Source organism: Spermophilus citellus, assembly GCF_964194105.1.
Source record: "Spermophilus citellus genome assembly, chromosome: 6".
Lineage (NCBI taxonomy): Eukaryota > Metazoa > Chordata > Mammalia > Rodentia > Sciuridae > Spermophilus > Spermophilus citellus.
The window spans coordinates 100098779-100115158 of record NC_138187.1 but is presented as its reverse complement, the minus strand read 5'-3'; the positions used below and the strand labels follow the sequence as shown (position 1 = coordinate 100115158).

At 50.2% G+C, this 16380-nt stretch overlaps 1 protein-coding gene across 1 annotated transcript in view; it reads right to left on the bottom strand.

Annotated features, from left to right (window-relative positions):
* The window catches only part of PCNX2 (pecanex 2), a 176629-nt gene that overhangs the window by 30455 nt on the left and 129794 nt on the right, over positions 1–16380 (bottom strand). The window contains exon 25 of the mRNA XM_081296999.1: positions 14166–14381. Within this exon, the coding sequence (XP_081153125.1) occupies positions 14166–14381 (216 nt within the window). The remainder of the gene's footprint in view (positions 1–14165; positions 14382–16380) is intronic.

Below are 16380 nucleotides of genomic sequence, written 5' to 3'. Positions count from 1 at the left end.
GGGGGCAAGGGAAAAGAATTATTTGGAAAGCCAGAAAACCAAGAAGATAGAAGATTCCTGTGGGATGCAGGTATGTGTGGGGGGCCTTGTAAGGAAGCAAAGGGGGAAGGATTGATGACAGGAGATTTCTAGGTGCTGTTCCAGTGGCCTTCAGCAGAAATTTGTCTCACTTGCTCTAATTTTGGTGTCTTTGGCCTTGAAGGGGAGGGGAGAGACCAGGCAAGTCTCGTCGAGTCAAGCCTACTGTGTAGCTCTGGACAAAACGTTTCTCAAAAGATCAACACATTTACACGCAGAGCTGAACAGAAATCTGACCCAAAGGTTGAGGCAGCAAAGAAGACAGACAAAATCTGATGAAGATGCCAAGACATGTCATCCTGATCCAGGCACCCATCAGACATCTGCAGACCCACGGGAAGAGTCAGCGTTTTTAGCAAAATCCACCTTCCAGTCCCTGAAATAACCCAGGAAGCTGTTATCACCAAACCCCCCCACCTAGAAGCTGTGTCTACAGCACAGCTAGTGGGAGAATAATAATGGATCACCCAGCTGTGTGGACATCCAAATTAGTGACTTTTACATTTAACTAAAAGCCAGTGAAGACAGAGAGTTTATTAGGTTTTCCCTCAGTTACAACAGTACGTTAGAGATGGACACCTACAACCTTCAAATAATAAAGCACCTTCTGGGCTGTTGGACACAGTCTGTGAGGTAGTTTATGTTTGGAAGGGGGAAAGCAAGCAGGCTGTATCCTAGAATGAGATAGTGATGGTTTCATTCGGGTCTGAGGACAGCACTTCTCTCCCCAAGATGTCAGTGATTTGGGTCTTAGCTGAAAGCATTCTTTCCAAAACATTTCACAGGTCTCCTAGTTCATCTGCCATATATGATTTGTCTTCCCCCTGCACATGTGTGTACAACACACAGCTGGACTGTGAGCAGGGAGCCATTCATACTGCAAGCTCCAGGAGTCTTCCCGCTGACCTGCCAGGGTCCCTTGTGGGGGCCATCTCACAGTGGCACATAGGTGATGCTGGCTTGCACAAGTTGATAATGTAATTTAGGAAGAAAGTCTTCTTCCAAGGAGGAAGCAAGGCTGTTTTCAGAAACAGGAGACACAAGGAAGAGGCCTACGGGATATTTGCACTTGAAGGGATCGGCTAGCCTGGCTGAGCTCCAGAGCTCAGGACATGTGAGTTCTTGTCAGTTCTCTGGCTCTGCACTCTTCCAGCCCACTCTGTTACTGACCATGTTGGGCTGGAAGCCAGGGACAAGCCACCTTAGCAGACCAGGAGGGCTGGAGGTGTGTGGATGAATGCAGGTATGCAGCCAAGCACGTGTGTGCATGGTCCTGCGTGTGCAAGAAAAGCCGGAACTGGTGGACGTCCAACCCCTGTGACACGAGTCACCACAGCGGCCTGCTGGGCAGTGGAAGGGCAGTCTGCCATGAAGGACCATGCAGGCATGACAGAGAAGTCATAGCTGCCAACAGGGGACACACAGTTCAGGGTGGTCTCTGTGACCTGCTCTGAGGAGCAAAGGGTTGTACAAGATCACGCTGGGAAGGAGTAAGCTGGAACTCTGGTTTTGTGGTTGAGATGCAAAGCAAGGCTCACATTCTCAGCAAGGCTCACGAGGCTCAGAGAAATGCCTTCCTTGGAAGGAAGGCTGAAGGTCAAGCCACTCCTGCACTGTGAGGACCTTCAACAGCACTGGGGGTGACACTGAGCTGGCGGGGCTGCCTCCCGTGTTTCCCTCTGCACCTCGAATGTGGCCGTGTTCTCGTGGTCTAAGTCAGTGTGGCAGAGAAGCCATGTAGTCATGATTTTTTTGATTAGTTTTGGGAGACTCTCAAGTCCTTTAGCTCTGACGAGAATGCCTAATTAAAGCCTGGAACTCAGAGTGTGAGCGGATGTGCCCAGCAGGCCCCAGATGCCTGGCCACACAGGAGACCTGCGGCTTGCTGAGCAGCCGGTGTGGGCAGCTGCCCCTCTGTGACGGATGCTCCTGGCCTCTTCCTGCTCCATTCCTGTCTCCAGGCTGCTGGGTCACACCTGCCAGTGTCAGGCTGGGCGGACATTATTTATACCCATCTGATTCCAAAAAGGAACAAAGTCCATCTACCACAGCATCCACATGTGAAAGCAAGTGATAATTTACATAAAAATAGGGACAAGAAAGACGTGAGGAGAGACAGAAGCAGCACCAGGGTCCTGTCACCTTCTCCACACCCTGCCAGCTACTGGTGGCAGTGGGGGTTCACTGCAGGCTTCCCAGAGCCAGCGCAGAGAGCAGACCAAATGGCTCCTTATGTCCTTAGGACAAAACAACCAACTGCTTGGAAGATCGTAGCTATTTCTGGCAAAGACACCAGAGAGAGGCTGTCCCCAGGATCCTCATAAAGAGAGTACATGCAATATGGTGACAAGTCCTCAATAACACTGCACAAGCTGTTTTAGCATTTCAGTGTGGGGCAATGGAACCCGTCAAAGCAAAAGCCAAAGCTCCCCTGGGGGTGGCCAAGTTGGGCCAGTCTTGGCTGTGTGCTTCTCCAGAGAAGCTTCTGGAAACCAGAAGGCTGGGAGAGCTTTGAGGAGTGTAAATCCCCCTCCAGCTTCATGTGCTGATGAGTATGGAGGGGTGATGGCTCTGGGGCCAGACCCTGGAAGTGACTGGATCATTAAGGTGGAGCCCTCATGGTGGGAGTAGTACCCTGTAGGAAGAAGCACCAGAGAGCTTGCTTCTGCCACCAGTGCTGCCTTCCATCCCAGACCACCCTGTGGCAGGTGTCGCCTGGCTCAGAAGCCTCAGCCAGAAGACAGATCCCTGAAGGAGGTGTGGGGTGTCAAGGCAGAGAGCGCAGGAGACATCTGAGCCTAATGTCTGTAGGTGACAGGCAGGCGGTGGGATGTTCATGTACTAAGGAAACGTAGAGAAAAAGGTACTCAAGAAAGGCTCCACTGCAGCCTCCAAGGTCAAGGGGGACTCAGGAACACAGCGGTGATGGGGGAATCAGTCGCCCATTGTCCTACTTCAGGTGAAAGGGAGGGGACTGGAATTTAGGGGCATACTTTACCAAGAGGAGGTGAAGGGAGATGATGGAGTGCTGGGGACTTCAAAGGGCACCTTGACCTTGGTGCCCTGCAACAGAAAGGCCACTGAGAGTCTACAGGGATCTGCCATCTGCAGCTAGAACCTTGTCTTAAGCCAGATGCACAGCACACTTTGACGAGGGAGACTCTTGGCCCCCTGAGCTTCCTCCCTCTCTGATATGGGCGCTCCAAATAACCTCAGTTGTCCCAAAGGATCTAACTGAAATCCACAGAGAACCCCAAACTCCAACCACATGGTGACATTTAGTGCTGTCCATTGCTGTTCCAAAACGTCTTGCAAAGACGTTCGTTCATTTGAACTGAGTTTTAAAGTGGTCGCTGCCTTCCTCGGCCCAGCAGCAGATACTGGGCCCGTGTCTTACATATACCAGGCAGAAGGGGAATCACAGGACAGAGGAAGGGTGAGTAGCCCACCAGGCACAAGCAGGCCCTGACTGCAGGGTGGACACAGCCACAGCTATGGTGTAGCCAGCACTTCTGAAAACGCAGGCGGGATTCACAGGCACATACCTTGGGGTGTGTCAGATAGATTATTGCATAAATGTGTTTCCTTCTGAGATCATGAATTGCCCAGGGCTACCGCAGGGTCATGCTGAGCTCCAAGCAGCTCACCCTCAAAGCCAGGAGCTCACGCTTCATGCTGGAAGTGCAGATGTGTGAGGCGGGGCCCAGGCCCGGCCTTCTGGTGGCCCATGGTCAGCTGCATCCCAGCACTATGCAGAAGGCTCACGGGGAGACGGGGGGGGGGGGGCATCACACCCCTAAGATAGAGAGCCCTAAGCCTCTGTGCCTCTTGGCATCAGAGACATCAAGCGCTGTTTGGAAACAAATGAAATGATATCATGAAAGACTTTAAAAGTTTTAAATGGTTGTCACTTTCAAGGTCACAGTGAGACTTCTGCATCTTCCACGTCATAGGGAGACTTTCCTGCCCCGGGACAGAATCCTTGAATCTAAAGAGTGCTCAGGTCCTCTATCCTCAGCTCCCTGGGTCGGGGGAGCTCCCTGCCTGTGTTAGATTGCTCAGATTTCATTCCTTGGAAAAAATCATTGCAGCAAGGATTTTACATCTTATGTGACAGACCCATAGCCAACTTCGTACTGAATGGGGAAAAGCTGAAAGTGTTTCCTCCAAGGTCTGGAAGAAGACCAAGGTCTCCTCTCTCACCACTCTTATTCAATATAGGATTGGAAGTTTTTAGCTGCAGCATTTAGGTAAGAGAGAGAGAAAGAAACAGCATGCAGAGAGGAAGGAAGTCACCACATCCCAATCTGTAGAAGATGCAATTCTCTATACAGAAAAACTGAAGATTTCACCAAGATGGGTAAATTCAGGAAGGTTGCAGGATACAAAATCAACATACAAAAATCAATGTAATTTTTATGCACCAATAACAAACTTGTTGAGAATGAAACCATGAAAGCAACCTCATTCACAATAACTACAAAAATAATAATAACAAAAATACCTAGGAAAAAAATTTAACCAAGGAAATGGAAGACCTCTATATTGAAAATCACAAAACACTAATGAAAAAATTGAGAAAGACAAAAAAAAAAAGGAAAATTCCATTTTCATGGATTGAAAAAATTAGCATTGTTGGAATATCCATACTATCTGAAGTGGTTTACCAATTCAGTGTAACCCCCACCAAAATACCAACGGCATCCTTCACTGAAATAGAACAATCCTAAACTTCAGATAGAAGCACAACAGATTCTAAATAGTCAAAGCACTCTTAAATAAAAAGAGCCGAGCTGGAGGTGACATGATAGCTGATTTCAAGATACCAGAGACTATAAAACCAAGCAGCATGTTATTGACACAGAAATAGACAGACAGACCAATGCAACAGAACAGAGATTCCAAAAATGAACCCACACATTCCAACAAAAGCTCCAAAACACACCCTAGATAAGGACAGCCTTACTGATGACTGCTGCTGAGGAAACTGATCTCTATGCAGAAGATCAAAACCTGGCAGCTCGCTCCTACATACACAAAACCAACTCAAGATGGAGCAAAGACCCAGCTGCAAGACCTGAAACTACACAACCACTAGGAAAAACACAGGAGACACTGGTGCAGGCAATGATTTTCTGGAGAGACCTAATGGTACAGGAAACAAATGCAAAAGGAGACCAATGTGATCACAGTGAACTAAAAAGCTTCTGCACAGTAAAAGAAACAACCAACAGAGTGGGGAGGAAACCTACAGAGCAGGAGGAAATATCCGTCAACTATTCATCTGAACAAGGATCGATGGCTAGAATACGTAAGGAACTCGAAGGCCTTAACAGTAGCACCATCAACAACAGCAAGCAGCCAATTAAAGAAGAGGCAAAAGATCAGAACAGGCATTTCTCAAAAGAAGAAATGCAAATAGCCACAAATACATGAAAAAGTGCCAGTGTCATTAGCCACCACAAAAATGCAAATCAAAACTGCAATGAGACGCTATCGCACTCATTATAACAGCTATTGTAAAAAAAAAAAAAAAACATGCTGATAAAGATGCAGAGAAATAGCACCTTAGGCTCTGCTAGGAGCAATGTAAATTAGCAAGGTCACTATGGAGGCTCCTCAAAAACTAAAAATAGAATTACCCTGTGATCCGGCTATCCCACTCCTGGGCATGTATCCAAAGGAAAAAAAAGTCAGCTCACAGAGGAACTCTTGCATGCCACGGTTACCACAGCACTACCCGCAGTAGTCAAGCTATGGACTCAGTCTTGGTGCCCATCAACAGATGAACAGGCAAAGAAAATGGGGTGTATATGTCCAGTGGAATACTATTCAGCTATAAAAATGAAATTCTGCCACGTGCAACAAAACAAATGGGTGGGAGGATATCGTGCCAAGTGAAAGAAGCCAGACACAAAGAGATGCTCTCCTCATACGTGGGAGCTGGAAGTCGCTGACCTGATGTAGGACAGTGATTTCCAGAGGATGGGAGGGAGGGGAGACTGGACTGATCCATGCCGGCTATGCGCATGTGTGGAAATACCATGCCAGACCCCGTGACCACATACAATGAATGCATGTTAATAAAAATAGAAAAAAAACATTAAAAAGAATTTTATATTTCAAAGACTCTGTACCTTAAGATTTTTCAGTAGGAATAAAATTCAGTAGAGATCTCAATGTCTTACAGGATTTTTTTTTCTACCTATTTTATTATAAAATGATGTACTTAAAACTTTTTACTCCATTTTTTTTAAGAATTGGAATTCCTGTCAGTGAGGCTCCAGGGCAAGCAGACATGGTTTCATTTACTCACTGAAGTCTGCCAAGCCGTGATCCTCCTGTGACCTCACCAACATTCCATCGTGATGCTCAAAAGCTGAGCTTCCCCTGCACAAGCAGGCTAACTTTCCAGAGCCTGCAGCTTCCCGAAGCCACCAGGGCAGGGAACAGGAAGCTGAGCTCCTCCCTGCGGGGCCTACCTGGGATGGCCATCTCTCCACTGCTGGCCACACCGTTGCCATCATCATGGCCAGCTCACAGCTACCCGGTGCTCCTGTTCCTAATTGTTCAGCACCTACTCGATAATTGTGTTCTTGAAATTAATCCAGCCTTAATGATGGGGAAATTGGCACTGTCAGTGCAGTGCCATGGTCAAGGTCGTGGAACAAGGTCAGGACAGGCTTGTCCTGCATTGCTTCTGTGAGCGGTGTCTTGCCGAGATCCAGTTCCTGTCCTTCTGCAACAGTGGAGTCTTAAATGTGACCTTGAGAACCCAGGGGAAGTGTGTGGTCTGGAGTGCAGTATAGGAGCAAGACGAAGGCTGTTAGAATAATTCATAACTTGTTTGCTCCGGTGAGCAGAGCAGAGATTTTTTTTATTATGATTTCATACCCCATGGATCCTCATTTTGCTTTAAGATCTGCCCATAGGAATAAAATTTTCCCTATGATCCATTCCACAAACTAGATTTTAAACCTGCTGTAATACATTTAAATCACACAGCACTGTTTTTCTCCAAGAATTTTTATTTCATAACAGCATCTATTTACATGACATTTGTCAACTTGTCAAATAAACAGTGATGTCTTGGCACCTCATTTAATGCACAGGGAAACCTGGCTATGCAGATGCAATTTCCCCTTCTATGAATGAGAACACGGGCTCTCAAAGGAGACTTTCTTGTGGACAGAATTCAAATTCTTAGAATTTCAGATGAGTACTTTCCTTTTATTACACGCTGTCTAATGAGACTTGATGAATCACAAGTAAAATCTTCCTACTTTTTTTTTACCAGTTCATAGAAAAAAATGAAATCAACCAAGTCATTGGTCCTCACTGGGCAGCTTAGAAGCACAGCACAGCATGTTGGTATGCACTGCACTGTCACCCTGTCTGGGACCAGTGTGACTGCCTACTCTTGACCCATGGGTAGGTGACACAAACCAGCACTCTCCACTCTTCTCCCTGTGGGGTCCCTCCCGGCTCCCTTCTCCAAGAACCTTCCAGTGCAGACTGCTTCACATCCCACGGGAAGTCCACCTTCTTCCCAGACTTGCTATCCAGACAGTCTGGCCTCGTCTCACCTGCCAACAGGTCCCGTAATTTGAAATGAAGAGAAGCGCGCTTAGGAGTTTGGAATGGAGAGCGTATTTGACAGTAAGCTTTGGAGCCAGGGACTGAACAGATTCCTCGTGCTATGTGGACGTAAGAACCAGGGACTCCATGATGATCTGAAAGTTGCCACAGAGAAGAGAGGATTCTAGATAGTTCCAAGATGAGCAGGAGAGCCCTGGTCAGGTTGCATCAGATGTAGGTAAGATGAGGTTACATGGAATTTCGAACCCCAGGCCTGTGATTCTGGGGTGTTAGCCTACAGAGACGGCTGACATCACCTCACACAGACGAGGGCAGATCCGGGGTCGGAGCTTTCCAGGCTGAGGGGTGCTGTGCATCCTGAGAGATGAGACTCTGCTCTCAATGTCCCTCCTGCAGGAGCTGCACAGGTTCCCTGGCTGCTGGGGCCGAGCGGCTGGAAGTGTTCCACCGAGGGGACCGCTCTAACCTTTAGGACCACATTCTGGTAAAACCAACTTTTTAAAAATTTCAACAACCCAATGGATTTTCTGAAACATGGTGGACTTCTTATTCCCTATTCTTTTGCTATTTAGCTAGTCCTTTCCCTCCCCTTCTCCCTCCCTCTCCACTCCATCCTGCCTCCCCAGAGGACCCTGGACTTGGACACCAACCATGGCTCCCCCTCTCTAACGTTAGCCTCAGAACCCCTCCACGTTTCCAGCTCTTTTCCTATGGCATCCTGACTTCAGTGGTTTCTGTCCTCTTCCTGGCCCACAGTTCCTGGGACCTGCCACTGGGTCTCTTCCCACCCCTCTGTGCTCGGGGTGGTCTCAGCTGGTGCTCTGTGGCCAAGTGCTGCGGCCGTGATCACACCCCGGCACACATCCCTAGCCCCTGTCTGTCTCTCAGTTCACAATGCCACTTGGCTTGACCCCCACACTGGGTGACCAGCCTTGTCCTCCCAGGGCTGCACCCATGAAGACAAGTGTGGCCAGAAGACCACACAGATCTCAGCAGTCTCTGTGAACTGTGACCACTCACTGGTGAGCTCCCCGTGCCGCCCAGCAACACACTCCACTTCCAGGTTCCCTGCCCTCCCCTCCTGTGTGGTCCCCTCACCCACCTGCCTGCACTGTCAGCAAGGACCCCATCAGGGCCTGCTTCACTCCTCTTTGACACCAGGCGTGGCTCAAGCCCTGGGTGGTCTCCCAACAGCACCTGCTCCCCTGGGAGGGGTTATACTCCAACTGAGGCAGGGGGAGACTCCAGCTGCCCCAGGGACATCAAGCAGGGGCAACTTTTCTGACTCTGGGACTGACAGGCTACAGAGCTGGAGAGGAATCAGGGATCCCACCAAGGCTGGGAGGCAGAAATCCAGGCTCTGTGAGGCCATGACACCTGGGATTCTCTGACAGGATTGTACTGTGGGTACGCAGTGTTTTGTGAACCAAATAAATACTATGGTACAAATTTCAAGTCAATACTCAAAAAAAATAATGAAAGGAGACAAGTGGCCAGGGGGAGAGGCTCTGGTCAAGAAACAGAGGCCTGGGGCTTGGGGGCTCCACTGCTGACTGGCAGCAGATTCCTGGTCTCCTGGGTTGCCTTCCCAGGGGCCAGGTGAGCAGAGGACTGTGCTGTCACCTTCAGACCTGTGCTCTCCTGGGCCAGAGTGCACAGGCATCTGGTAAGAGGCCCTCCTATGCCTCTGGCTCTTTGCTCCTGTCCTTGGTCCTCAGCTCTTCACCCAGCATCTTCAGTCACTTGGCCTGTTGTGGCAGCTGTGAGGGCCCATTCATTCTCACCCTCTGCTTAGAGAGGGGTTCTCCCTACACACAGGGGCCTGACTGGCTAAAGGACAGAAACACAATGAAGAGATTGTCTCCTCCACCTTGCTGTGTCCACCCACTCGAGATGGTCAACTGGGGTTATCATCCAATGGACTCCATTCCTTTTGAAAAACTTTGAACTTGGTGCCCTCAGCCTGTTGGCCTTCTCATGTGGCTTGTCACCTGGGCTTAGAGTCAAAGCTGATGATTAACCATGACATTCCCCCTAGTGGTTCCACAGCCAGTTGGAAGCAGGTAACACGGGAGAACCCAAGGGCAGCAGGACTACACTCCTGATTTCTTAGGCTAACAAGAAAAGACTTTATCTCTATTCTGAAATACGTGGACTAAAAAGATGTTGTTCTTGATGTTGAGTCCATGTTAATTACTCACTACAGCATTAGCGAATCCAAGCAGGATATGCCGTGGACCAGGTTTTTCCTTTGGGCTGCCCAGGATCTAAGCTTCCAGTCCATGTTTGGGAAACCGTGCACAGTGCCGCAGCAGTTCCCCAAAGCCTTTTGCTATTTCTCCTGGGTGCTCAGTTGAAAAGCGTTCCCCAGCCCATCAATTCCCTGAGGACAACAGAACGTAGATGGAAATGTGATATCCGTGGTTTAAGCCTGGCCTATATGTCTTCCATTCAGTCCTCTGGTTTCTGTGAGCTCAGCACTAACATGTGAGACAGCCTTGGAAGCACAGCACTAAGAAACAGGCGGAGCCTCCATTGGCCAGGATCTCTGCTGGGGTGGAATGGACCATGCCCTTCCTGACCACGGTCACTCTCTGACTGGACTCCATGCAAAATGCAAAGCAAAAATCTACCTGTCTTTGGATTCAGACACTACCGTGACAGCAGCCAGCATGTTCAGTCCATGGACTCGTGGGTACGTCTTGGTGAGAGGGGATGGCCATCTGCTATGGCGAGAACCGAAAGTCTCCTGTGTACCCACAAGGCATATGTGTGACCTTGGCTTTGTCAGTCTGACACACTCACTCCAGACTGTGCCTCATGAGCTCACAACCCAGAGAGGCCAGGTCACCAGAATCACATTCTGGAAGGAGGTGGCGGCAGGGACGGTTCTTCCATCCACATTCTGGGAACAGCAGTATCCGGTGTCCCGGGCTCATAGTGCTGATGATGTGAGGGTAGGGCCTGGTTCCACTGGTGCAGATGTGACCCTTCCCAGCGGCGGTGTGGTTCTAGACATGGCATTTGCCCAGTGGCTGCCCAGCCGGCTTTGCCAACCTGCTCCCAAGTCCGAGTCCTTTGACATAACACCCGGCAAACCCTTCTGCTAAAGTCAGTGAGAGCTGATTTCCTTAGCTGTGGCTAACCACTCCTACTGACAGTGTGCGTCACCAAGGGGAGGAAGACAAGGGGACTTTCTTGGCCCACTGCCTCAGGAATGGGCCTTTCTCTAGGGCGTATTTTTTACTTCTTGAGACACAGTCAGGGCCTGGAACACAGGTCAATGGCAGAGCGCTTGCCTGGTGTGTACGAGGTCCTGGCTCCATCTCCAGCACCACAAAAGGAAAACAGGAGAAGCAGAGAGAGAGAGCCAGGGAGGCTCGTTCCTGCTGGCTCCTCTAAGCAGGCTTCCCTTCTATACTCCGACTGCCTCGGGCTGTGCTGAAATAGATTAAATTCTACCAAAATAAAGCCTGCTATTTGGGGACATAGGGAATTCAAAAGAAAAGCAAAATGTGGAAAAGGAAACTTGGAACAATGTCCAAGGAGGCCAAGTCAACAGAGCCCCGTGGGAATGCTGGAGTCCATACTGCAGACAAAGCAGAGCAGTCATTCCGGGTCAACTGGACTCTCCTGCAACCAAGGCATGCTTTAGATCTTGTCAAGCCACAGGCTTTTTTTTTTTTTAATTTGTAGATGGATACAATATCTTTATCTATTTTTTTTAATGTGGTGCTGAGGATCAAACCCAGTGCCTCAGGCATGCGAGATGAGCGCCCTACCACTGAGCCACAGCCACAGCCCACTACGTGCTTTTTAAAGTCCCCACGTTCCACCACGAGTCTAGAACTAGATCAAAGAAAACATCCTGCATGAGAGCGAGTGGGATTGGGGTAGTTTCTCTGGCTCTTTACCTTAAAACATCATTACTGTGCCAAAGTGGCCCTGTAGCCAGGGGACAGTCCTTCAGTGGTTGGGTGGAAGAAGACAGATCAACCAGCCATGGCAGAGACCGGCAGTCTCACCCAACACGACCACTGCCTCCTCCCATCCTATCTGAGGGAGCCCAGGGAGTGTGGTGTGCTGCTGCCATGGCCCATGGGAACACGCCTCCTGCCACACACCACAGGGCAATGAGACAGGGACGTTCCCCTCCTGGACCTAAATTGTCTCTGGGAATGACTGACCACTGGAATGTGGCACAAAGGTGCACCTGTTCCAGAGGTTGGGCCTCAGGAGGCCCTGCAGTGTCCCCTGTTCCCTCCTGGAATTCCCAGACACCCAGGCCAGTACCTTGTGGAGGAGACCCAAGGTCCCAGGGTGGCAGTCAGCCCCAAATATGGCACCTTGGGCCCTCCAGCTGGCTCATCTGCAGGCTGAATGCAGCCAATTTGTGACCACAAGGGAGAGGCCAAACCTCACGATGGTGGGGAGCAGGCTGCCGTGGCTCTGAGGCCCAGTCCTGCAGAGGCTGAGCTGCCAGAGGAAACTGCCGGAGGCAGACCAGGCGTTTACTGTGACAGGTCAAGAGGGACTGAGTGGGACAGGGGCTGGAAGACAGAGAGGTTCTGTGAACTTTGGCATCTAATTAGCTTTGGACCCTTTAAACTTGGAGACTTGTCAAGTGGGCTAATGAGGCTGAAAAAGGCAAGGATTTGTGATAGAAATTACAACTCATATTCAGTGAGGTCGGCTTTCAAAGTTCTTCCCTTGGATTCCAGGAATCCAACTTAGAGGGAAATCTGTGGCATACGCATGGGAGACATTTTGCTTCTTCCACTCCCTGGCACCTGCCCAGACTTGGGGGCATCCCAGCTTCTGGGATTCTGCCGCACCTTGAGTTTGACCACTGCCCCTGGCCTGATAGCCCTCAACCCAGCCCCCTCCTCCGATGCCTGAGGGTCACAGATGCACAGAATGCACACCTGAAACAGACCAATTTTGGAACAAAAATTGTCTTTCATACAAATTTATTTAGGGATTGTTATGATTTGGATGTGAGGTGTCCCCAAAGCTCCAGTGTGAGACAGTGCAAGAAGGTTCAGAGGAGAAATGATTGGGTTGTGAAAGCCTCAACCCAATCAGTGCATGAATCCCCTGATGGGAGTCACTGAGTAGTGACTGAAGATGGGTGGGCTGTGGCTGGAGGAGGTGGGCATGGGGGCGTGGCTTCGGGGTATGTATTTCGAGAGCTGACCTTAGTCTCTGCCTCCTGAACATCATATGGGCCACTTCCCTCTGCCACACTCTTCCACCATGATGTCCTGCCTCACCTCAAGCATCAAGAATGGAGCTGGCTGTCTATGGACTGAGACCTCTGAAACCATGATCCCCCAAATAGACATTTCCTCCTCTAATGAGGTCTTTTAGTCACAGCAGCAAAAACACTACCCCTCTGCCATGGAGACACTCCATCTAGAAATTGGGGGTGCACTGCCCCCTCTTCTGCACCCCAGCGTTCAGTTCTGCTGTGTCCACCTCCCGGTGTCTCAGCTCTCCCTGCCCTCCTCTCAGGCTTGGGGGACAGTGGTGCAGTCCTGAGCAGCCTCCCATGTCCTGCTCTCTCTTTGGCTTCCCTGGACATCCTGCAGGCAGCCAGCAAGCATTTCCAGAGCGTAAAGGAGTCCAGCCTCTCCCCCTGCAGCATCCCTCATGGTTCCCAGGCCCTGGCTGCCCATTGCCTGCCTCCAGCGGCCCCTGGTGTCCCTGCGGCCCCTCTGCTGGTCAGCTCCAGGCCCTTGTTCTCCTGGTGCTGCCCAATGCACACGTTCAATACGTGTTAGTCCCTACCTTGGGCATGCTTCCCTGGTCTCCTCCAGAGCGTTCCCTGCAGTGTGGGCCTCCTCACCCTCACCCTCTGCAGCAGCCTTCCATCCCACCTCAACTTCCTTCCTTCCTAGCACTTGCTGCGGTAAGTGTGTCGGCTGCTACCCCTCCTGCTCCACCACCTGCTCCAGCTCCCAGGGAGACATGGTAACCACAAAGCAATGACCATGCATGTGCTGCCCTCACTGACATGAAATCCTCAGAATCACACCTCACTCTGTGGCAGCTGTTCTTACCGTCACTCTCCCTCTGCAGAAGACAGCCCTGTGACAGCCCTGCTCCAATGAGTTGGCTGATGCAAGACAGCCCCGGCCCCTGCGACTGGTAGCATCAGGTTCTACCACAGGTCCAGCTGATGACCTGCAGCCAGGGGTGCCCACCTCCACCTGGTGCTTCTGGGTTCTCCCCAGGACAGACCCAGGGCTCCACTTTGCTCATCCCCAGGTGTAGGCATGGTTAAGTTTCAGTTCATTGTCCCCTGACTCCCGGGCTAACCTGCACAGAACACTCCCATGCAAGGTAGTGGTCACCAGGTCCCCAACTCTCCTTCAGTGGGACTGGCATTCAGTTATCCCTTCTTCTTGGTGGCCTCTCACTAACACTCTGCATGACCACAGCTCAAGCACCAAGTGCCAACACCACCCACAGTGAAGGAGTCATACCTCGGAATTCCAGTCCTCGAAGTTGAAAGGTGACAAGCCCATTTCCAATTTCAATCAGGTGCACAAAAGCATTGAGGTCATCTGAAGCCAAAATGAAGCAATCTCCGGAGCTGTAGTTGCCCCAACGACCGAGAAGGAGGTCTCCACAGAGGGACTCCTGCAGGGTCCTTGTCAAGTGCTCATAGAAGATGGAATTGAGGTTGTTGTCATCGCCCCCTACAGGCAGACAGGAACACAGCAGGTGAGTGCTCATGGAGCGTTTAGACCTGGGAAAAGGGCCTGTCCCTGGAATAAGGCCAAGTCGGACTCCCTGTACACTCCGAAGACCTGCTCTTCACCCCCTCAGTGGATGTAAGGGATATTATTACTCCTCTAGCTTCTCTGAGGCAGTCGGTTCCACACCAAGGATGGAACTGCCATCTAGATGCAAGTGCCCTACAGATTCCTATCTCCGCTGAGGTCTCTGAGTTCCAGGCTGTGCACCCCGTTGTACTCAACACTTTTTCTGTGTGTCTCCAGTGCTGCTCAGCTTCCACGTGTACACATGGGCACCCCTTGTCCACGTTCCCATCTGAGTGGCTGGCACCACCACCCAGTTAGCCATGACCACACTTCTTTTCACTCCTCTGTTTCATCCTCTTTAAATACTATTTAAATCTTTGTATGCTTCTCCATCTCTGATACCCCTAGCTCAGTCAAACTACCAATATTTCTGCTGTAGGCAGCCTCTGTTTATTCGAGGGACCTTCCATCCCATCCCAATCCTGCAGCAGAACTAGCTTTTCCAATTGAAGAGCAGAGCATGATTCCCAGGACCCCTTCAGCCCATTCCTGTGCCTTCTCAATGCTCTTAAGATGGATAGGACTTCTCAGCCTGGCCTGCGAACTTCATCATTCACAGGAAAGAGCTAGGACTGTCCTGAGAAGGCTCACTCCCAGGGCCACACAAGTCACTGTGGTCTGGTCTTTGTCTCTGTCCTCGCCCTTGCACCCAGCAACATGAAACTTCCAGCTGGGGGACTCTCCCCTCCCACCTGGACCTGGGGGGACATAGCCCTGCCTGGACTGCCCTGGCACCCACTCTGGCTTATCAGCTGTGGCTCTCTCCTCAGACCTCAGCCCAATCACTTCAGGACAATCCTCTCGCACTGTGGCCTGCTGCTCTGACATGCCTGTGCTTTTGCTTTGTGTGTACATGGTTTTCAGTTACTCAATTAGTGTCTAATTTCTTGTCTGCACCACAATTTCAGTGAGGAGAAGTCTAGATATGAATTTGCTTGTTTTCATATCCCAGTCCTGGAAGAATTTGCAACTCATGATAGGACCTAACCAAATACCTGTTGAACAACAGGTGACGCCACAGAGCATTCTCTAGGGTCTCCTAGAGAAATGTTTCAAGGAAATGCCCATCAGGCACCTCCAGGACACTGGTTCCATCAACGTCACTGAGGTGCAATTTACAGACACTACACAGCACCCATTTTTATATATATGCTATCATACATGAATACAATTATCACTAGCATTATATGCAAGCTATGTTTACATATAATTCTATGCTTTATATGATACATTATTATATTATATTATATTAATATATTGTATTGTATTATATTATACTATATTATATTAAATTTGTTTTAAGTATGCATATACATTTTAATTAGGAACACTTTATAGAGGGCAAATCCCTCCTTTCCGGTATCTCCACGAGTCCGAGGAAAGCATGAACCATGTGAGCACCACGTGGTTCCCTGACTCCCGGGCTAACCTGCACAGAACACTCCCATGCAAGGTAGTGGTCACCAGGTCCCCAACTCTCCTTCAGTGGGACTGGCATTCAGTTATCCCTTCTTCCTGGTGGCTCTCACTAACATTCTGCATGACCACAGCTCAAGCACCGAGTGCTTTGCCCCATGCTGTGAACCTCCTGTGCTGTGTACCTTGGAGGTCTGCTCTGCTTCACAGCTGGGTATACTGCTGGGCACACAGTGGCTCACTTAGCCACTTGTCAGCTGAAGGGCTGTGTCCTGGGGGCGACTACGGGTAAAGCCAGTGGGAATGCTTGCAAGCAGGGGCTGTGTGAAGGTGAGACCTGGGTAGGGTGCTGTCCTCCATACTGGCCCAGCCACTTCTGCATGCCCCACCTGCCCCGCCCCACCGTGGCTGAGTGTTCTAGCTCTGCACCCACCCGGGTCGGTGCTGTCAGTGCTAC